The 24001-nt window shown below is 46.9% G+C and overlaps 1 protein-coding gene across 2 annotated transcripts in view; it reads left to right on the top strand.

Annotated features, from left to right (window-relative positions):
* Nucleotides 1-1379: 1379 nt before the first annotated feature.
* gpnmb (glycoprotein (transmembrane) nmb) overlaps nucleotides 1380-24001 on the top strand; it is a 116822-nt gene continuing 94200 nt past the window's right edge. For both annotated transcript variants that reach the window (XM_070879949.1, XM_070879948.1), the window contains exons 1-3: nucleotides 1380-1681; nucleotides 20516-20668; nucleotides 23568-23711. In XM_070879949.1, coding sequence (XP_070736050.1) covers nucleotides 1489-1681; nucleotides 20516-20668; nucleotides 23568-23711 — 490 coding nt within the window. In that variant the 5' untranslated portion in view covers nucleotides 1380-1488. The remainder of the gene's footprint in view (nucleotides 1682-20515; nucleotides 20669-23567; nucleotides 23712-24001) is intronic.

The raw sequence follows: 24001 nt of genomic DNA, 5'->3' as shown, positions 1-24001 counted from the left end.
TTTTTACGGCCTTGATAAGGCAACTTTTCGTGATTTGTGTATTCGTACTCTGAGATCCCATTGTTCCTCTATCCCACCTAGATTCACACCCTCCAAGTAATAAGTGATCTCCCTATTCTTCCAAACAAAATGTATTACCTCACATTTATCTATGTTGAACTTCATTTGCCAATTATATGCCCATTCTGCAAGTTTATTAATGTCTCCCTGTAATTTGTTGCAGTCCGCCTCACTGTTGACTATCGCCCCAATTTGTTGTGGAATACAATTCTGCCACTGCTGATGGCCCACAGCACCTCATGGATGCCCAGCTTTCGTTGTTACTTTCTCTCCCACTCACTAATGGGATGGGATGCCATTATCTCCTGAAACTCTGCATTAGTTTATCATTGTCGATGTATTTTGTCAAATATGTTCATAACTATATGTGTTATTGGGTATAAATGAGCCGACTCCATCATATTGCCCTTTATAAATATGATAATGGATAACCTTGCTCGACTGTCAAGAAAAGTGAAATAGAGAATATCCATTACCAATTGAGAGAAAGTCACGTTTTGTGTAGACTCCTGCAAGTATCCGTCACAGTGAACGAACCCGCAGTAAATCGGACCAATTTGGTTGGATAGGTGAAACACGTTGCATCTGTGCATCCAGTCCCAGGGCGGCATTAGGACCTTACTGCAATGGATCCAGTAAAAAGACACTTACACAATGGTAATAACTGATCCCTGATCATTCTGTCAACTATTTCATATCACCTATTGCAAACATGCCTTTTCATGATCATGTGTGGAAATTTGACACCAGATTAAGTAGATAGTATTTAGTATCATTGTTTAGTAAAATGTAGGGGCCCAAGCCGAACCTTTACATGGGCACCACAATGCATTATCTGCAGTACAATTTTAAAATCAACCATTTCTCCATAGTTGGTTATAGAAGGATCGTTTTCAGTGACACGGCTCACAAATCAATTCTCTGAACATGACAAAATTTTTCTATGAACTATATCTGTGCTGTAAATTCTATGCAAATTTTCACCGTCCTTTTTCTCTTGTGATGCCAAATACGCTCCTCCAAAATCACCTCGAAAAACGATGTTTTTTAGTTTTATTCTATTTTCCCAAACACAATGAAAAACAAATTCTCGCTCTTTAATAATGTTTTTTGTGTATTCCCACTGATCAGCAATGTCTTAGGCTTTGGAAATGCCCTGTGCTACTTCGCGTGCTCTCAGTCCTGATGCAAAGTGGCAGTCCTCACTTTCTGCCGTGATCCCGTGCCCCTGTTGTACGAACGCGCGTTTTTCCGAAGGTCATAAGCCGATTGAAGCAGATCATGTGGGAATGACTCAGAGCCAAGAGATGTATGATTTGGGGGGAGCTGATCTTCAGTTTTTAATATGCAATCAATTGTTTTTCACATGATTGTCTAATCACATGATGAGTCCACGAAATTAAGAGGGACTTGTTGAGGGGTGGGGTGATGTGTGTTTGTACTAGGAATGTAATTGCAGGCTTTATAGTTGGTTTCGACAGGGAGCAAGTCAGGATCTCGACTCGGAGTCTCGTAAAAGTGTTAACCCTTAGAGCCCAAGGCACCATGAGGGGCTTCTCCTTCTTAGCTCTGTTTGGAACTGTCTTCCTGGTCACAGCCCTCGAAACACCTGCTCGCAGACGTAAGTTTTTTTTTACTTGCCTGGACTTAATTCAATCGTTGTTCTAGTCTTTCGCTGTAGAAAGAGTTTATATGAAAATGTGCATACTGTATTTCAAACTGAAGGTGAAGTGTGTGCTTTTTGGGATGCAGCCACACTATCATGTCTTTATTGATCTGAATTGCTGTTGGTTGCTCGTCAATGCAGAAGTGATATCTGTTATGTTCAGAATAATTCCACAAGACTGTGTTGTAAGCTCAAACCATTGCAACCTTGGTCTCTTTAATGTAACTGTAAAGTGAGGAAGCAGCATGGTGGATTGCCTTTTATACCTGCTTGCCCAGGGTGCACAGATGACCACAGGTGTGCTGTCTGGTGGCAAGTCTTACACGTTGGTGAGGTTTGCATACATAGCATCACTCCCCCCCCCCCCCCCAAAAAAAAAGTCTTATGTACAAGTTATTTACAGGTTGAGGCGATCTGGTGCTCTGCGTTCCTAGGTTGATTGCCTGAGTTGAAGTCCTGGCGTGGGTAAGTTGGTCGGAACATTGCTGCACGGCAGCGCGGCTGGTCTGATCGGACTGTCGGCCATGGTGGGTTCATCCTTGTGGTTGACAGCGAGGGTCGATTGCAGGTTGGGTGTGTGTTGGTGGATCATAGATGGTAAAGTCTTCTTCAAACTGTTCTTGGTTGTCAGTGAATCGCAGTTTGGTCTGATCCAAATGCTTTCTCCATGTTTGCCCATTCAGCAGTTTAACAATGAACACTCTATTCCCCTCCTTGGCTAAAACACTGCCAGCAACCCATTTGGGACCATGACCGTAATTGAGAACAAACACAGGATCATTAACCTCAATGTCACGCGATACAGCCGCACGATCGTGGTACACATTACGCCACGTGTGCTGCCGGGTTTCCACGTGATCATTGAGATCCGGGTGGACTAAAGAGAGCCTGGTTTTGAGTGCTCTCTTCATTAAGAATTCTGCAGGGGGAACCCCGATGAGCGAGTGGAGGCGCGTCTGGTAGCCGAGCAGGACCCGGGATAGCCGGGTCTGCAAGGAGCCTTCCGTTACGCATTTCAAGCTGTGCTTGATGGTTTGGACTGCCCGTTCCGCTTGACCATTGGATGCGTGCTTAAATGGGGCTGACCTGACATGTTTAATGCCAATGCGGGTCATAAACTCGTTGAATTCCGAGCTGGTGAAACACAGTCCATTGTCACTAACAAGGACGTTGGGCAAACCATGGGTGGCAAACATGGCCCTGAGGCTTTCAATGGTGGCAGTGGACGTACATGATGACATTCTTATACATTCAATCCATTTAGAGTAAGCATCCACTGCTATTAGAAACATCTTTCCTTGAAAAGGGCCAGCAAAATATACGTGGACCCTGGACCATGGTTTGGAGGGCCATGACCACAGACTCAGTGGGGCCTCCCAAGGTGCATTGCTCAACTGTGAGCAAGTGTTACATTGGTGTATGCATGACTCCAATTCCGAGTCAATGCTGGGCCACGAAACGTGCGACCTGGCGATAGCCTTCATCATGACTATACCTGGGTGGGTACTGTGTAGGTCACGTATAAACAGTTCCCTGCCTTTTTTTGGCAAAACCACATGATTTCCCCATAGGAGACAATCCGATTGGATGGACAATTCATCCTTACGTTGGTGGAACGGCTTAATTTCATCTTGCATTTCCCCGGGAACTGCCGACCAGCTCCCATTAAGGATGCAGCTTTTTACTAGTGATAGCACAGGGTCCAGGCTAGTCCAGGTCCTGATCTGGTGAGCCATGACGGGTGACCCCTCGCTCTCGAAAGCATCCATTACCAGAAGCAAGTCTGCGGCTTGTGCCATTTCCAACCTGGTAGTGGGCAATGGTAGCCGACTGAGGGCGTTAGTGCTGTTCTCAGTGCCTGGTCTGTGGCAGATTACATAGTCATACGCAGACAATATTAGTGCCCATCTTTGGATGCGGGACGAAGCATTGGTGTTGATACCTTTGCTTTCTGAGAGCAGTGAAGTAAGCGGTTTGTGGTCTGGTTTGAGCTCGAACCGGAGACCAAATAGGTATTGGTGCATTTTCTTAACCCTGTATACGCATGCTAACGCTTCTTTCTCAACCATACTGTAGGCTCTTTCAGCCTTAGATAAACTTCTGGACGCATATGCAATCGGTCGCAGTTTGCCTGACACATTTTCTTGCTGTAACACACAACTGACCCCGTATGATGATGCATCACAAGCTAGTACTAAACGTTTCCACGGGTCATACAATACAAGTAACTTATTAGAGCATAGCAGGTTTCTGGCCTTATTAAAGGCTGTGTCTTGAGATTTACCCCAAACCCAGTCATCACCCTTGCGTAGCAATAAATACAAGGGTTCCAGCAAAGTGCTCAACTCCGGTAGAAAGTTACCAAAATAGTTGAGGAGTCCCAGGAACGAACGCAGCTCCATCACATTCTGTGGTCGGGGTGCATTCTTGATGGTGTCCGTCTTGGAGTCCGTAGGTCTGATGCCGTCTGCCGCAATCTTTCTCCACAGAAATTCGACCTCTGGCGCCAGGAAAACACACTTGGAGCATTTCAGCCTGAGTCCCACTTTGTCCAGTCGCTTTAGAACCTCTTCCAGGTTGTGCAAATGTTCAGTGGTGTTGCGACCAGTGATCAAGATGTCGTCTTGGAACACCACGGTGCATGGAACAGATTTCAGCAGACTTTCCATGTTCCTCTGGAAGCTGGCCGCAGCCGAGCGAATCCCAAAGGGACATCTGTGGTACACGAACAGTCCTTTGTGTGTGTTGATGCACGTCAATTTCTTTGATGGTTCAACCAGCTCCTATGTCATGTAAGCAGAGGTTAGGTCTAGCTTAATGAACGACTTTCCCCCTGCTAGTGTTGCGAATAGGTCGTCCGCTTTAGGTAGTGGTTACTGGTCCTGTAACGAGACTCAGTTGATTGTTACCTTGTAGTTGCTGCAGATTCTGACCGTCCCATCGCTCTTTAGCACCGGCACGATTGGACTGGCCCACTCGTTGAACTCGACTGGCGATATGATTCCCTCTCGTTGAAGTCTGTCCAGCTTGATCTCAACTTTCTCTCGCATCATATATGGGACTGCTCGGGCCTTGTGATGAATGGGCTGTGCCCCAGGAACAAGATGGATCTACACCTTGGTGCCTGTGAAGTTGCCAATGCCTGGCACAAATAACGCCGGGAATTTGTTTAGCACCTGGGCGCATAAGACGTCATCCACCGAAGACAGTGCTTTGATGTCGTCCCAGTTCCATCAGATCTTTCCTAGCCAGCTTCTGCCGAACAGCGTTGGGCCATCGCCTGGTACAATCCATAGTGGTAAATCATGCACCATTCCGTCATACGATACTTTCACTGCCGCACTGCCGATAACAGGTATGAGTTCTTTGGTGTAAGTGCACAGCGTTGTATGAATCAAACTCAGTTTTGGCCTCTGTGCCTTGTTGCCCCACAGTTTCTCGAAAGCCTTCTGACTCATGATTGATTGACTCGCCCCAGTGTCCAATTCCATAGAGACTGGAATGCCGTTAAGTTTAACTTATAACATTATCAGAGGGTTTTTGGTGGTGAAGGTGTGTACCCCATACACTTCCTCTTCATCCTCCGGTTGAGTTGCCTCTCCTGCTCGTTCAGCATGATCCACGCTGGATCAGTCGTCCTCTGCTGACTCTGCCACGTGGTGAATCAGAGGTCGTTTGCACATTTGCTGGAGGTGCCCCACAGCCCTTGCACACATAGTGCTTGAATCGACATTGATGGGCTCTATGACTGCCCCCGCAGCGCCAACATGGTGTTAATGGATACGCATTCACACCCCACAGCGGCCTCTGAGTTACCTAGGCCTGGCCTCTGCGGTCATATAGGCCCTGCCATGTACATTTGTGCCTGCTGAAGGCATTATTTTATGTACGGTACTTGCCGGTGAGCTTCGATGCTGTGAAGATATCTGTTTCGTGTTGTCGCTCGTGGATATGAAGGCCTGGGCTATAGTGCTGGCCTTGCTCACATCTAGGGATTCGGCAAACAGCAGTTTGCGAAGAATGACCTCGTGGCCGATTCCAAGCACGAAAAAGTCCTGTAACGTTTCCCCCAAAGATCCGGCAAATTCACACTGTCCCACAAGGCATCTTGGGTCGGCGACAAAGCTCGCCATATTCTGGCCCTCGGAGCGATGGTGCGAGTAAAAGCGATACCTGGCCATTAAGATGCTCTCCTTCGGCTTGAGGTGTTCCCGAACCAGCATGCACAGCTCTGTGTGAGTCTTGTCTGTTGGTTTGACCGTTGCCAGCAGTTTTTTGACGAGGCCATATATTGAAGACCCACATACAGTGAGGAGAATCGCCCTGCGCTTGACCGCCGTCTCCGCCGTGTCCAGCTCGTTGGCCATGAAGTACTGGTCGAGATGGTCAACGAAGGCTTCCCAATCATCACCCTCAGCAAATCTCTCAAGAATACCAACGGCAGCCATTACCGCATGAAAGTTCGTGATCTGTAACTCGTCGCCAATTATTGTGTTCAGAATAACTCCACAAGACTGTGTTGTAAGCTCAAACCATTGTGACCTTGGTCTCTTTAATGTAATTCAAAAGTGAGGAAGCAACATGGTAGATTGCCTTTGATACCTGCTTGCCCAGGGTGCACAGGTGACCCTAAGGTCTCCCACAGGTGTGCCCCCTGGTGGCAAGCCTTACACGTTGGGTGCACTCAAGTCAAAGAGGGTACACTTCCCACCAAGACTTTGGTAAATGAAAGAAAATAATAAAAGCATGACATCCATTACCTCTACAGCCATTTAAGTAATTTTGCAGTGTAGTGACTGTTGCAATGTAGAAATGTGGTGGCCAAGTTTTGGACAGCAAGGCCCCAAAAACAGCATCTGTTATATTGATGTTGGTTGAGGGATAAATATTGTCCAGGACACTGTGGAGAATATAATGTTCTTACTTCATGGGTTCTTTGCTTAAGAATTCATAGCAACACATTGTTATTAAGAACTAGTTGGTTTATTAACAAAGGTTCAACAATCACACTACACATTACCATTTCATCCACTCGCCTCACAACTGCATACCCCAATGTGGATGCCTAGACTCAACTGAGGGAACATCAGCGGCAGGTCGGAGCCATAAAAGGAGCGGCGGCCATGGGCAGCGTGGAGGCCCCGACCTGTGAGGGAACATCAGCGGCAGGTCGAGGCCATAAAAGGAATGGAGAGCGGCGGCCATGGGCAGCATGGAGGCTCCAACCTACGAGGCAACATCAGCGGCAGGTCGGGGCCATAAAAGGAGCGGCGAGCGGCCATGGGCAGTGTGGAGGCATGCCACTACAAGGTACAGCGTGAGCTGATGCAGGAGGGTGACGGCTGTGAAGAGTGACGTCATCAAGATCCAGGTTGATGATTGGAGTGTGGGCAGATACATCAGGAGCAGCAAGGTCGGGCGAAGGAGCAGCGAGAGACTGTGGAGGGGCTCAGGGGAGGCGCGAGATCAGGGCCAGGGGCCCAGGGGCAGCACAGACCAGCCCACACTGCGATACGTGTGCGCACTAGGTCCATGCAGCAGAGCTGGTCCCCAGTTGTCTTGGGTAATCCTTACCACTGGACCAAGACCTAGCTGTGTCAAGCCCGTGTGGTGGTTGGTGTGCAACAGCCACCCCACATTAAAAAAATGCACGCACAGGCATCTTCCACCCTTCAGGATGTAGTTCGGGTCCTTCATTGAAACACCTGTGAACTCGTCTTTTTTTTGGTGTGGAAGCAAGTCATCCTCGTTTCAAGGGACCGCCTATGATGATGATGAGACTCAATTGACTGGGGTTTACTGAGTCTTGTGAACATCACATGACTGGCTAAGCTACTCACAATGCAACAGCTCTGCATACACTACAGAGAACTCCCCTGCTCTACTTTGAAATAGTGCCACAGGATCTTTTGCGTCCACTTGAGAGAACAGACAGGCATCGATTTGATGTCTCACCTGAAAGACGACACCCCTGACAGTGCAGCACTCCCTCACTATTGTAAAGTCCTGACCCTGCAGTACAGACACACATGAGGCACATGCTGAAGTCAAGGTCACTGAGGACCTGCACTTTTATTACACAGCTCTCGAATGCCACACTTGCCTGAGACCTGTCTTTATATACCTGTCTGGGACAGGTATTCAGTGTCTCCTGCTAGTGCACCCCTGGTGGTAAGGTAAGCTTGTGGTTACGGGTCATCTCTAGTTACAGTCATGTCTAGCATGGTAAGATACAGTTATGTACAGTAGTGTGAGATACATGACATCACCCTCCCCCAAGTCTTATTGTCTTTATAGGTTCAGTCTCTCAGGTGGTCTACGCTCTCGCGTGGAGCGTCTTAGTTATGGTTCAGTTGTTTGCCTTGGTGCCTGTTTTTCTTTCGGTGTGATTGCTGGTATCTCGCCTGGGCTGTCTATTTCGTTCAGTATGATTGTTGGTGTCATGTATCTCACACTACTGTACATAACTGTATCTTACCATGCTGTACATGACTGTAACTAGAGATGACCTGTAACCACAAGCTTACCTTACCACCAGGAGTGCACTTGCAGGAGACACTGGATACCTGTCCCAGACAGGTATATAAGGACAGGTCTCAGGCAAGTGTGGCATTCGAGAGCTGTGTAATAAAGGTGCAGGTCCTGAGTGACTTTGACTTCAGCATATGCTTCGTGTAAGTCTGCAGTGCAGGGACAGGACTTTACAGTGGCGACGAGTTACGGGATTACAGAATCCACAATATGGCGACCAACGGCTCAGATGAAAAATACAATGATGGAGATAATTGGGAGGAATTTATAGAAAAGCTTCAGCAAAGCTTTTTAACCAAAGACTGGTTTTGTAAAGTCCTGTCCCCTTTGAGTAGCATATGGAGAGGCTCCAGCAGCATGCTTAAGTTCTGCATAAAGTTCCCAAAGTAATTGAGCAGTCGAGAAAGGCGCGCAGTTCTGAGACATTCCAGGGCCTGGGTGCCAGGCAAATTGCTTCGGTTTTGGACTCTGTTGGGCGGATTCCATCAGCGGCAATCCTTCTGCCCAAAAATTCAACCTCGGGCGCGAGAAACAGGTACTTGGATTTCTTAACTCTTAGGCCTACCCGATCCAACCACTTTAGTACTTCCTCCAAATTGCGGAGATGAGAGTCGGTGTCCCTGCGCGTGGTAAGTATGTCGTCTTGAAATACAACCGTCCCCGGGATGGACTTGAGCAGACTCTCCATGTTGCGCTGGAATATAGCAACTGTCGACCTGTTGCCGAATGGGCATCGATTGTACATGAAAAGGCCTCGATGTGTGTTGATGGTGGTGAGTAGCTTGGATTCGTCGGTCAATTCTTGCGTCATATATGCCGATGTGAGGTCTAATTTTGAGAAAAGTTTACCTCCAGCCAATGTGGCAAATAAGTCCTCCGCTCTGGGCAGCGGGTACTGGTCCTGTAGGGAGACTCTGTTTATGGTAGATTTGTAGTCCCCACAGATTCGTACGGATCCATCAGTCTTCATGACTGGGACGATGGGACTTGCCCAATCGCTAAATTCCACAGGTGAGATAATGCCTTCCCGCAGAAGCCTGTCCAGTTCATGTTCAATCTTTTCCCTCATCACATAGGGTACAGCTCTGGCCTTGTGATGGACCGGCCTAGCATCCTGTGTGATGTAGATTTTGACTTTAGCCCCTTTGAAGGTGCCCACACCTGGCTGAAAGAGATGTTCAAATCGACTTAGAACTGTTGAGCAGGAGGTCCGTTCCTCTGACGACATGGCGTGAACATCATCACATTTCCAGTTTAGTTTTGCCAGCTAGCTTCTCCCCAGCAGTGCTGGGAGATCTCCGGGGACAATCCACAGGGAAAGTCGGTTCACTGTCCCTTTGTGTGTGACTGAGAGCATGGCGCTGCCAAGGACTTGGACGATTTCTTTGGTATAGGTCCTTAGTTTGGTGTCGACCCTTGTGAGCTTTGGTCTGTCTCTTTTGTGCGGCCACAGCTGTTCAAATTGTTGAGCGCTCATGAGAGATTGACTCGCTCCCGTATCCAGCTCCATGTTGACGGGTATCCCGTTGAGTAGGACCCTCATCATTATTGGAGGCGTCTTGTTGTAAGAGCAGCGGCCATTGATCATGTTGACCCGCTGTACATCGGTGTCCCGGGTACTGTCCCCACCGTCTTCTGGTCCGCTTTCCGACCCTTCCGATTCATATACCAGCCGAGCTGCCGTTTTTCTGCACATGTAAGCCAGATGCCCTGTATAGTCGCATTTTCTGCAAACAGCATGCTGAAATCGACATCCTCTTGATGAGTGCCTTCCCCCACATCTCCAGCACAGACCGCTTCCATTGTTTCCGAAGGATGAGCTGCGTCTGGCTGATCTCTCTTGAGCTTCTCTCAGTTTGTAGTTGATTGCTCGCATTGTGGGTTGATGAGGTGTGAACGGCCATTCATGTGGCCTTTGATGGCTTCTGGCGCCACTGCCTGCTGTTAACGGCCTGTTCTCCTGCCTTTGTCCGTGTGTGGGGGTAGTGGCTTGTTTCACGCTGTGAACCCCTTGTTCCGATGTTTCGTTAGTTGTTGTACCCGCAGTGTAGATCAACCTCGTTTCTTCTCTTTAGTTCATCGGAGAACTCACATAAGCTAGCCAACCTCCGAAGTTCCGCCATGAAGTCGGGTATATTCTGGCCCACACAGCGTCTGTAGTTGTAGAACCTGAGTCTGGCCATGTGTAGGCTGCTCGCTGGCTGCAGGTGGTCTCTTACCAGTGTGCTCACCTCTTCAAATGACTTGCTTGCTGGTTTCTCGTGTGCCAGTAGGTCCTTCATTAAGGCGTATGTTTTCGAGCCACAGCTGGTCAAGAGATGGGCTCTTCACTTGTCTGCCTTATCGTCGCCTAACCAGTCTTTGGTTATGAAGCTTTGCTGGAGCCTTTCTATAAAGACCTCCCAATTATCTCCAGCATTGTATTTTTCATCTGAGCCGTTGGTCGCCATTCTGTGGATTCTATAATCCCGTAACTCGTCGCCACTGTAAAGTCCTGTCCCTGCACTGCAGACTTACACGAAGCACATGCTGAAGTCAAGGTCACTCAGGACCTGCACCTTTATTACACAGCTCTCGAATGCCATACTTGCCTGAGACCTGTCTTTATATACCTGTCTGGGACAGGCATCCAGTGTCTCTTGCAAGTGCACCCCTGGTGGTAAGGTAAGCTTGCGGTTACAGGTCATCTCTAGTTACAGTCATGTATAGCATGGTAAGATACAGTTATGTACAGTAGTGTGAGATACACGACAACTATCAGCCTAGATTATTGCTCAAGTCTTTGTAATGTGAGGACTCCAGTCCAGATCCAAGCTGCAGGTTTGGACCAGTATCGGAACGGGTGCGGTGGATCTTTTTTCTTTATCTCCTGCCCTTTTGTAACCCTCTGATTGTTCTTCCCTATCAAAGCTTGGTTGTCAGTGTACTTCCTGGAAACCTAAAGCTTGCTACGGAATCTTTTTAATGTCAGTGCAGACAGAATCTCTAGCTTCTCTTTCCTAACCTTATTATCTCCTGGGGAGCAGAGCTCTACACATGCATTAGAACATGGGCAGAGGTGCATTGTTGTGGCACCTTGATACCAGTCAGTACCAGTCAGGGTGTGCCAAATATGCATCACAGCTGCAGATAGGGCTCTCATCTCAGTAGCTGTAGTAGAACTGCAAGCTTAATATTCCAATGCTGGCCAGTAGCACTATTGACATTGATGACTGTCCGTAGGAGGTTTGGACCAGTATCGGAACGGGTGCGGTGGATCTTTTTTCTTTATCTCCTGCCCTTTTGTAACCTTCTGATTGTTCTTCCCTATCAAAGCTTGGATTGGGGTAAAATGTTTTACTTTCCTTCTGAAACTTTGGTGCTGGTGCCAGACAAACTCACAGTGCCAAAGGCTGATACTGGGACCCATAGTTTCTTAAACGATAAGGGGTTATGGGGAGCAGGCAGGGAAGTGGAGCTGAGTTATTGATCAGATCAGCCATGATCTTATTGAATGGCAGAGCAGGCTCGAGGAGCTGTATGGCCTATTCCTGTTCCTATTTCTTATGTTCATATTGTTATGCATGGAGAAAGAGTCAGACTGAACACTGTGAGCTCAAAGTAAAGTGTGACCTTAGTCTTTTATTGCAGGTCTCCAGAGTGCCTCTCCAACCTATGAGGCCTCATTAAATACCTGTGCTCCCAAGGGATTATGGGATCCCTTGGGACTCCAGGGGATGAGTCCTCTGGTGTCTCTACAGAGTAAATACAAGTTTACATATATAACAGTTTTGTTCTTATGAAATCACTTCCAACAAATCAGCTTATTTTGCTTTGCATCAGCAACAGTGTAACTTGCTGGTGCAATGGCCAATTTTTTACTTTAAAAAAAAATCAGCCGGTACAATGACATTTTCAAAAATTGATAAGAGCTGATGTGTCAATGAAAAGACAGGCTGGTAAGTTGTACCATGTTCCAGTGTTTGAGTGTAATCATGAAGAGCTCTGCCCGCTGCTGCCACGCCACAGCGAAACAAGTGAACGACAACAATAGCTGCCAATTTGTTCTGCTGCAGACACACCGTCAGCACTGCATGATTTGGCGTGGTATAAAGACTACATCAAATACTGAAACTTCAGAACTGAGTCAGACCACAGCTTTTGGTAGCTTCTATTTAATGTGTAACTTATAAAAATAACTGGCAGTACACAACTACATCTGAAGTTCTAATCATTATGTTTAAGTTTTTGTAATTGGTTACGTTACAGTGCCAACTTCCCACTGTTAATATCCTGTGGATGTTCAGTCATCTGACAGTCACATGAATATGATTACAGCATTTTTCTCTCTCCTGGAGGAACAATATCTGATGATCTTTAACTCAATCTTCTTTAAAAAATCATAGTTATTTATAGAAGGTTTGATATTCTTTTATAGTTACTAAGAGTACAGACTTTAAATGAGTACCATTCCTCTATCACAGTACTGGCAGTAGCATCTGTATCTCTGTTCCTCTCTCCTATAAATATTAATGCTTTTCTATCAATATGGGGACGTTGACGCTGCAGGTTTCCAAGTGGGATGAATAAAGTGGGGTGGGGGGTGTTGTTGCAGAGAGTAGAGATAAAGCATGATTGGCATAAAGGTTTGACATCAGTAACAGTTGCTCAGATGTGAGAGCTGGATAAAGAAAATGGGGTCGATTTTCACTTCTAACACGTGGTAATGACCTCAAAATGGGATCAGTAGTCTTACCACCTTGTTAACACTGATGAAGAGGCCAGTGATATTTTAAAAGGAGCCTCTTGATGTGCATCTGACGCATCAACCTGTTTCAGGTGGTAAACCCCTTTTACTATGCAAATCAGTCAACCAGTTCCACAGGCGATGGAGCCAAAGAGGCTCAGTCAAAATAAGTTTGGAATTATTTCTGTGTGGCCCGGAAGAGCAGGAGTGCTCTTCCAGGTCCCACAAAAATAATCTGGCCACTGTCCCCGCCCCAGTCCCCGGGACCCCCACCCATTGTGATTATTCCCCTTTGCACTTGCCTTGCTGGCGGCCAGAGCGGCCCGATATTTTGAGCTGCATCAGGCTGTTTGGAGCCTTGGAGCTCATTGGCCTCAAAATTGCAGCTGCCTCTTCGCATTGCAGGAATTTACACTATGCCTGATCTTGTCGAGTCTTAGAATTGTAATGGGGAAATCCACATCTTCAATGTATAGTTGAAAAGCAAAAAAATATATATGCAGGATTTAGCAAGTCAGTACAATTCCAACCCATAACATATATAAGTGTTGTGTATCTGTAAAGCATGCACTCCCATGTTCCACCACAAGGGAGCGCATCCCCTGAAGTCCCAAGGGATCCCAGCATCCCTTGGGAGCACTGTATATAAGCTAGCCCCTAAGGCCTGTTCCTCACTCTGGAGTATCTTAATAAAGACTGAGGTCACTGTTACTTTAACCTCCCTGTGTGCAGTCTCATCTGTGTTAGGAACACAACAACTGGCGATGAGTACACGAATCCAACGCAAAGATGCAGCAAACTGTGGGCATCCTGGAGAAGTTCTCGTAGGATGGGGACTGGGAAACCTATGTCGAACGGCTAGACCAGTACTTTGTAGCCAACGAGCTGGACGGAGAAGGAAGCGCTGCAAAAAGGAGAGCAGTCCTCCTCACGGTCTGTGGGGCACCGACCTAAAGCCTCATGAAGAATCTTCTGGCTCTGGTGAAACCCACAGATAAGTTGTATGAGGAGCTGTGTACACAGGTTCGGGAGCATCTTAACCTGAGGGAGAGCGTGCTGATAGCGAGATATTGGTTCTACATGTGCCAGCGATCTGAAGGTCAGGAAGTGGCAAGCTATGTCGCCGAGTTAAGGCAACTTGCAGGACAATGTGAGTTTGATGGCTACCTGGAGTAGATGCTCAGAGACTTTTTTGTACTGGGCATTGGCCACGAGACCATCCTACGAAAACTTCTGACTGTAGAGACACCGACCCTTAGTAAGGCCATTGCGATAGCACAGGCATTTATGTCTACCAGTGATAACACCAAACAAATCTCTCAGCACACAAGTGCTAGCAATGTTCATAAATTAACTGGAACTGTGTTCATGAGCAGAAATGTACAGGGCAGAAACCACGAGTCTGCAACTGCCAGTAGGCGTCAGGTGACCCAGATGACTCAGAGTCCGCAACAAAGGATGAATGCAAGGCAATTCACACCTTGTTGGGGTTGTGGAGGCTTCCATTCAGCCTATTCATGCCGCTTCAAAGGGTATGTTTGCAAGAGCTGTGGAACAATGGAGCACCTCCAACGAGTTTGCAGACGAGCTGCAAGCTCTGCAAAACCTGCTAACCACCACATGGTAGAGGAAGATTGGTCCATGGTGGATCAAAGCAATTTTGAGCCTTAGAGAGAGGAGACAGATGCTGAAGTACATGGGGTGCACACATTTTTGACGAAATGTCCACCTATAATGCTAAATGTAAAATTGAATGGCTCAACCGTAGCCATGGAACTGGACACTGGCGCTAGCCACTCCATCATGAGTAAAAAGCTGTTTGAGAGACTGTGGTGCAACAAGGCACTCAGACCAGCCCTGAGCCCTATCCACACGAAACTGAAAACGTACACCAAAGAGCTCATCACTGTCCTGGGCAGCGCCATGGTCAAGGTCACTTACGAGGGCACGGTGCACGAACTGCCCCTCTGGATTGTCCCGGGCGATGGCCCCACACTGCTTGGAAGGAGCTGGCTGGGCAAAATCCGCTGGAACTGGGATGACATTCGAGCGCTATCACATGTCGATGAGGCCTCATGTACCCAGGTTCTTAACAAATTTCCTTCCCTTTTCGAGCCAGGCATTGGAAACTTTTCCGGGGCGAAGGTGCGGATCCACTTGGTCCCAGAGGCACGACCCATTCACCACAAAGCGCGAGCGGTACCTCACATGATGAGGGAGAGAGTGGAAATCGAGCTGGACAGACTGCAACGCGAGGGCATCATCTCCCCAATGGAATTCAGCGAGTTGGTCAGCCCGATTGTTCCAGTACTCAAAAGTGATGGCACGATCAGGATTTGCGGTGATTATAAAGTAACTATTAATTGTTTCTCGCTACGGACCAATACCCGCTACCTAAGGCAGACGACCTGTTTGCGACGCTGGCAGGAGGCAAGACGTTCACCAAGCTCGACCTGACTTCGGCCTACATGATGCAGGAACTGGAGGAGTCCTCGAAGGGCCTCATGTGCATCAACACGCACAAGGGACTGTTCATCGACAACAGATGCCCGTTTTGAATTCGATCGGCTGCAGCGATCTTCCAGAGAAACATGGAGAGCCTACTCAAGTCGATACCACGCACGGTGGTTTTTCAGGATGACAGATTGGTCACGGGTCGGGACACCGTCGAGTACCTACAAAACCTGGAAGAGGTCCTCCAGCGACTGGATTGCGTAGGGCTGCGGCTGAAGAGATCCAAATGCGTCTTCATGGCAACAGGTAGAGTTTTTGGGGAGAAAGATCGCGGTGGACAGCATTCGGCCAACAGACGCCAAGACAGAGTCTATCAGGAACGCACCCAGGCCACAGAATGTCACGGAGCTGCGGTCGTTCCTGCGACTCCTCAACTATTTTGGTAACTTCCTACCAAGGTTAAGCACCCTCTTAGAGCCCCTACATGTGTTTTTGCATAAAGGTGAGAACTGGGTATGGGGAAAAAAATCAAGTAATTACTTTTGAGAAAACCAGAAACATTTTATGCTCCAACAAGCTACTTGTATAACCCGTGTAAAAGACTCGTGCTAGCATGTGATGCGTTGTCATATGGAGTTAGGTGTGTTGTACAACAAGCAAACGTTGTGTGGAAGTTGCAACCTGTCGCCTATGCCTCCAGGAGCTTGTCTAAGGCCGAGAGGGCCTACAGCATGATTGAGAAAGAGGCACTAGCGTATGTGTTTGGGGTAAAGAAAATGCATCAGTACCTGTTTGGCCTCAAATTTGAGTTGGAAACCGATCACAAGCCCCTCATATCCCTGTTCGCTGAAAACAAGGGGATAAATACTAATGCCTCAGCCCGCATACAAAGGTGGGCACTTGCGCTATCAGAATATAACTATACCATCTGCCACAGGCCAGGCACCCGAGAACTGTGCGGATGCTCTCAGTTGGCTACCATTGCCACCACGGAGGTGGAAATGGCGCAGCCTGCAAACTTGTTGATGGTGGCGCAGCCCGCAGACTTGTTGATGGTCATGGAAACGTTTGAAAATGATAAAATCACCTGTCACGGCCCACCAGATTAGGACTTGGACCAGCCAAGATCCTCTGCTGTCCCTAGTAAAAAACTGTGTACTGCATGGGAGCTGGGCCAGCATCTCCGTTGAAATGCAAGAGCTAATCAAGCTGTTCCAGCGGCGAAAGGACGAGCTGTCCATTCAGGCAGACTGCCTGTTGTGGGGTAACCGCGTAGTACTACCCAAAAATGGCAGGGAGACGTTCATCTCGGATCACCACAGCACACACCTGGGTATTGTAATGATGAAAGCGATAGCCAGCTCCCATGTGTGGTGGCCCGGTATCGACCTTGACTTAGAGTCCTGTGCACGGCAATGCAACGTGTGTGTTCAGTTGAGCAACCCGCCCAAAGAGGCACCACTAAATTTGTGGTCTTGGCCCTCCAGACCATGGTCAAGGATCCATGTCGACTATGCGGGCCCGTTTCTCGGTAAAATGTTCCTGGTGGTGGTGGATGCTTTTTCAAAATGGATTGAATGTGAGATGATGTCGGGAAGCACCGCCACCACCACCATTGAAAGCCTGAGGGCCATGTTTTCCACCCATAGCCAGCCTGACATACTGGTCAGTGACCATGGGCCATGTTTCACCAGTGCCGCATTTAAAGAATTCATGACCTGCAATGGGATCAAACATGTCACCTCGGCCCCGTTTAAACCAGCCTCCAATGGGCAGGCAGTGCGGGCAGCACAAACAATCAAACAGAGCCTTAAATGAGTCACAGAAGGCTCACTCCAAAGTTGCCTGTCCCGAGTACTGCTCAGCTACTGCACGAGACCCCACTCGCTCACATGGGTGCCCCCGGCTGAGCTACTCACGAAAAGGACACTTAAAACCAGACTCTCGCTGGTTCACCCCAACCTACATGATCAGGTAGAGAGCAGGTGGCAACAACAAAATGTAAATGATGGTCGCGCCACTGTGTCACGGAACGTTGATCTGAATTACCCTGTGTATGTGCTAAACTATGGACATGGTCCCAAGTGGATCGCGGGCGCGGTGATAGCTAAAGAAGGGAGTAGGGTGTTTGTAGTCAAACTAGACAATGGACAAATTTGCAGAAAACACCTGGACCAAACGAGGCTGTGGTTCACAGACTGCCCTGAACAACCCACAGCAGACACCACCTTTTTCGAGCCCACAACACACACCCAAAGGATCAACGACACCACCCCGCACCAGGAAATCGAACCCATCATGCCCAGCAAGGCCAGGCTCACCCAGCAGCCCTGCAGGACCAACAAAACGCCAGTCCAGCGAGGGCACAACTAACACACCAGAACATACATTTGTACCGAGGTGGTCCACCAGGGAGTGAAAGGCTCCCGACCGCCTCACCTTGTAAATAGTTTTCACTTTGACTTTGCAGGGGAGTGATGTTGTGTATCTGTAAAACATGCACTCCCATGTTCCGCCACCAGTGAGCACCTCCCCTGAAGTCCCAAGGGATCCCAGCATTCCTTGGGAGCACTGTATATAAGCCGGCCCCTAAGGCCTGTTCCTCACTCTGGAATGTCTTAATAAAGACTGAGGTCATTGTTACTTTAACCTCCCTGTGTGCAGTCTCATCTGTGTTCGGAACACAATAATAAGCTAATCTATTTTCTGATTTTCTTCTTCATTTATCTAACTGATGTAAGTAAGTCATTAAAACGAAATTGTTTGCAACTGGGGTTGGGACAGTAGAATGAGCCTCAGTGCTTGGACAATGTGGGGGAACAATATCAGGCAGTGTTTCTGCTCCTGATTGTATTCAGCAACTCCACTTAGAGGCTAGGATTTTGCCGCCGCTCAGAGGGCAGATTTGCAGGCGGGTCCACTGTCAAAATCTAAAAGATTGACAGCAGAGCAGTATCCCGCTGTGAACCTGCCTCCATGTCATTTTTCCAAGTGCTGGGTCTGTCTGCGCTTTTCAGACCGACACTAAGCGGCGGGTGAGCCAGTTGAAATCGTTAAGAGCTTGGCAAAGGGTACTCGAACAGCATTTTACCACCTACTTATCATTTTTACAGCTTTTCACCAGATTCCCGGTACTCGGGGATCACGTCGGGTAAGTAGGTTTTTTATTTCAGTGACTCTCCATTCTTCTTAAAAGGTGACAGCTGAAAAACTGGTATAAAAGCTACCATTTCACAGCTGTTCACTTTCCAGTGTTAGAAGCTGGAGCCTTCAGGATTTGGAAGACAATTTTAAGCTTTATACAATTTGGAAGTATTTAGAGTAAACTCTATATCCATTGTCACCTCCTTGGAACAACCTGTCTCACCATTGACAGATTGTTTCTGTCATCTCAACTTCAGCTACCATTTATTCCATCAGCATCGGTGCCCTTGAAAAAATCTCACCTTGGTCCTCAGAATCCCACCACGATCAGCTTCAACTTCAACATCACTAGGCACACCATCATCACCAGGCACACCAGCAGCACCAAAAACAAAACCAACCTTCTCCGCAATCACCTAATACTGCGCAGGACTCAGGGCAACAGCACCTGACCACATTGCTGCCCGGGAGGCCAGGGATGACCTCACCATGGCCACATTTACTTCACTTGATGTTGTACACCCTGGCTGCCACATGATGCGTCAGGTTAGCACCACCCTACACCAGCACCATAAAGCATCCCTACAATGCCCAAGCCATTTGTTTCACACTCATCAGCATTGCGGGGAATACCGTTATGTCTCACCATTCACTGCAACTCACTAAACAACTTCCAAAGGTGTACACAAATATGTCCAAGAAGGCAAAGTGTTCAAAATAAAGATTTCAATGTTTGACACCACATTAGCAGAAACTCTACATGAACATTGGCTAAAGGACCCAAGTTAGGTGGTATGATTGGAGAAGGATGAGGGTGAGTGTGAGGGGTGGCTAGTAATATGGGGATGTGATAATGTAGAGAGAGGGAGAGGAATATGTGGAGGTGCAAGGTAAGTTGGCGTGAGTAAGGATGTGCAGGAGTAGGGAAGGCAGAGTGATGGTGATGTGATGAGTGACACAACAGGATGAGGCTTTTCAGTAACCTTTTGTGATGTACTGAGATCATTGAAAGGTTTGCGCCACTGCAGCCAGGTCCTCCTGACGATATCCCTGCTTGTGCCCTCCTGTGTAATGTGCAACCCGGTTGCTTTGGTGTCCTGGGGCAGTCTCTTCTGCCCATTGGAAGGGACAAGAACCTACCTGTGTGCTGTGACTCCCTCCATAACCATACAGAGGGAGTTATGGAAGAGACCTTTGTGCAGTGCTTGTCAGTGTTTGCAAAACCTCCATACTGCAGAACACTGACAGCATAACTGTCAAAATCAATGTGGACATTGTCCCTTTAAGGAAACCAGTTGATGACACATCATCAAATGATGTCACCAGTCCCGCTTCCTTTTATTGGCCTGGTACCTCGCAGGGCGGGCTTAATATGCCCCATCAGGCCAAAGTCGTGGGGGAAGCCGGCATGGAGACAGCAGTGGGGTCGCAGTCTGCCACCTACCTTGGCTGCTCTGATCTTGCCTTGGTAGGTGAAATTGCAGCCAGAAAGTCTGCATATCTGGATGTTGGGGGAAGGCAGAATTGAGCTTCACAGTCGAATATCCGCTGACATTCAGTGTCTAGACTCTCACATGAAGAAAGGCAGCTTTTGGGGGGCTGGGGGGGGAGGAGAGGCGTGTTACACCTAATTGTAAGTGTGCCCATGGAGCCATTCACAATATGCGTCTCCATTTTTAGGAGAGCAAAGGAGAAATATTGGAGTGGGAGGCAAAAGATATACTTTATTTCAGTCATATACAGTAATTAGAAAATAGTTGTGCAGATATTAGGCTGGGGGAACATTCATAGAAATTTCACATAACTGAAATCTCTAACTACATCTTTATCACACATATCTTACAATGGCCTGACAATTATTTAGCTTCTTTACTTTTCAACTGAGGACAAACTTGTATCTCATTCTAGAAGTTGACTGTATTTCTTGTTGTCAGGTTTCCGAGATGTGTTAATGCATGACAGCAAATTGTCATCCTCACTGCATTCTGGTCATCTCACTGGATGGCTCCCTGACAATAATGTCTGGAATGACCAACTTTATCCCTATTGGAAGAGGAATGATGTCCGATGGAAAAACTGCTGGAAAGGTAAGCACGTCAACTGGAAATTTCTATGTAACTTTTTGTACTCTAGACGTTACTTCTGCTCAAGTGCTCTTTCCCACGCGATCTTAGAATTCTACTTAGTTAAAAAAGACTAATGCCTTCTATGTCTGATCTGAGTGGCTTGAAATCTTCTGTTGAATGCATTTTAAATAATCTCTTTCACAACAACTTGTGATAAGAGGCTGCAGGCATGATGCTGGAAATGAGTGCTGTTATGATGTTGGATATTGAGGCTTATGTTGGAAATAATTAGTGCTCCATACTGCACCTTTCTTGGTAGCTTCATGCCACACTGTGATTCTCCATCTCAAATATAAGAACAAGTTCTCTATTATTCCAGAACAAATAAAAATGTGCAAATCTTATGAATTAGTATTACAGCAGATATTTTCTAGCAGGTGAGAATGCAGGTTAAAAGATGATTTGAAATATTGAATCTTGTATGCTGAAGTGACAAATATGAAGTTGTAATTTTAAATGTTTTAAACTTCATGGGCAATTCTACCAAAGATCCCTTTTATGCAATGATCAAAAGCAACTTACAAAATAGAACTGTCAGGCCTGTAATATGCATTGCGACTAGCAAAATGCAAATTAAATGGTTAATATAAGAAATTAACCAAAACCATTAAATTTGCTTGAAAATAGTACTTCTTAAGGTGTAAGGTCCCAATGGTAAATTAAATTATGACAACTAAACAAAGTTAAACAATTTAGGGATAACTTAGTATACTATATGGCTTATAGTTACATGTCTTAACTTATAGCAACACATTGTGGTTAGTAATAAAGTTATGGCTGTCACTAGTATTTAAACTAAATGGGCTAGAAATTGCGTAGCGCCTGATTTGGGACGGTAACTTTTGCAGGAGCGCGAAAGTATCACCGGGTGCTACACAAGTCCAGCGAACTTCCGGTTTAGTGCTCCAGGAGGGAAGTGGAGCGCTACCACTTCCCTTGGAGCGCTGAATGGAGCAAGAGGGATGGTAGTGGCAGAACGCTGGACAATGTCCCGTGCAGTTCTGCCGGATTCACAGGTTCCTTCCTTCCCTTAAAGGGAAGGGCCATTGCAGAGGTCGTTTCAAGGTAAGGCTTCGACTGGTCAGCGACAGCACCTGCGATCCATGAAAATCAGCCCCAAGCACTCTAACAGTGTGCAGGGCTGATCAATCACAGCATTGGAAAAAGTCAAAAAGCAGCACAGTGGGGTAAAAATAATATTTTTGCCTACCTGACCACCAATGCCTTCAATTACCGCTCCCCAAGCGGCGGGCCATGCTCAAAACGCCTCCTGCAGCTGCCGTTGTTGATGCCCGGCGGTGCTGCAGGGGCCGGAGGTGAATTTATGATCCGGGATGATAATGGGGCACTGCGCACCGGATGATGTCATAATATCCAGGTTGCAGGAGATTGAGACGGTAAGGTGTAGCACCAGCACTAACCCACCATGCAAGTTCGCAGGCGTCGGTAATTTCACTGCGCCCGCTCGGTAAGCCACTAGCGCCTTGTTATCACCGCCCCGCGCCCCCCCCCCCCCGCCCCCGCCCGGAGGCACTAATGGGAGGCACAAAGGTGCCCAATTTCTCCCCAAAAGATTTCCCTAGTTAGCTTAGGCGTTTATTGCTAAAAGTGTGCGAGCTAATATTGTTGAATTAACCCAGTATTAATACACAGTTTTACAATAACAAATGGGTTTAAACCACAAATAGACCATAGTCAAATGAGGTATAATTTCACGAAACTTATGCAAGTGCTATATATCTTTTTGAAAGTTATTTGACTGGAATCACGAATAGGGTCTTGATTAGGGACTTATTTGGTTAATTGTGTGATTGGAAAAGGTCCAGCTTATGCAATAGTTTTATGATTAGTTCGGTAGCTTACATATAATGGGGTAGAAATTCGTCTGGCCCCATTTTCGGATCTGCGGTGAGTGTAGAGTCTATGCCTGGCTGTGAGGTTGCTCTCTTTTAGTTTTAGTTGGTCGCGAATTAGTTCAGTCAGCTCATCGTATGTTTTATCCTTGGCCTTCGTGGGTGCCAGCAAGTCCCTGACAAGGCGGTAGACCTCGGGCCCACAACTGGTTCTCCGCCAATGTGTCCGTATCCCCTGCCAGGTCGTTTGCCACGAAATATTGCTCGAGCCTTTCCGTGAAGGCATCCCAATCATCACCCTCTGTGAAGTCTTTTAGTGTGCCAAAGGTAGCCATAATCGCGTCAAAGTCCATATACTCGTCGCCAGTTATTATGTCTGTAATGTACCTATGAATGACTCCACGAAGCAATGTGTTGTACTCAAACTGTAGTGACCTTGGTCCTTTATTCGTAACTCCAGAGTGAGGCAGCCGTATGGTGGCTTCCCTTTTATACACCAGGGCAGGAAATCCCGGTCTCCACCAGTTGCACCCTCTAGTAGTGCTAGCATGTATTTACACAGTGTAAACCTTATTGATAGTACATCAGGTAAACAAGTCTCCATCTTATGCAACTATACAGTGACCACACAGAGAGTATATCTATAGTTTGCATCACTGATGTAGTGAACCTTCTGACTTGCAGTCCCAGTCCCTTAATTTTGAAATTTTATTTATCTTTGAACAGGGGATGGGTAATGTTCCTTAAGTTATAAAGCAGAATAATGTATTGCTAATTATGTTCACAATTAATTCTAAATGTTTTAGTTTTCCTTGCGAGGCTATGTGAGAAGGTTTCCTCTGTTCACTATTGATAGTGAATTCATAAACACATTCTTCATACTTGTGTTTACAGTTTCACTACCTAATTATTTTATAGTCCGAACCACATCTGGCTGAGCGAATATTATATTGAATACCAAAATGTACTTGTTTTTTCCTCTTCAATCCATCTGTTTTCTCTTTCAGGAGGAAAAGTTGTGGCCCACTTGAGCAATGATGGACCTACTCTGGTTAGAGCAAATGTAACCTTTAATGTGGTGCTTAAATTACCGAAATGTCAAAAGGAGGATGATAATGGTGACATCATTTATGATTTAAACTGCAAAAATGGTAAACTTTACATGTGCATATGCAATGTATAGAGTACATAGAATAAAACTTAAGTGATCAATTTCAGTGGATTGATTCAATCACATTGCACAATCTATTTGGACCATTATGCATAATTTGAGAAGGGTTTCATGAAAGTTATTGGCCTAGAAATTGGTGTATGCCCTTTTTTTGGCTATGCAGGGAGTGTCAGGTGCTATCCTTTTGCCTAAATAGTGAGGCCCAGGGTGTCCCTGATATTGAGCCTTGAGTCTCACTTCCATGAAGCAGGCGATCTGCCGAGAATAAGA

Source organism: Pristiophorus japonicus, chromosome 5 (genome assembly GCF_044704955.1).
Source record: "Pristiophorus japonicus isolate sPriJap1 chromosome 5, sPriJap1.hap1, whole genome shotgun sequence".
Classification (NCBI taxonomy): Eukaryota; Metazoa; Chordata; class Chondrichthyes; family Pristiophoridae; genus Pristiophorus; species Pristiophorus japonicus.
Note: the sequence above shows the minus strand (reverse complement) of the source record. Positions and strands in the feature narration are given on the sequence as shown.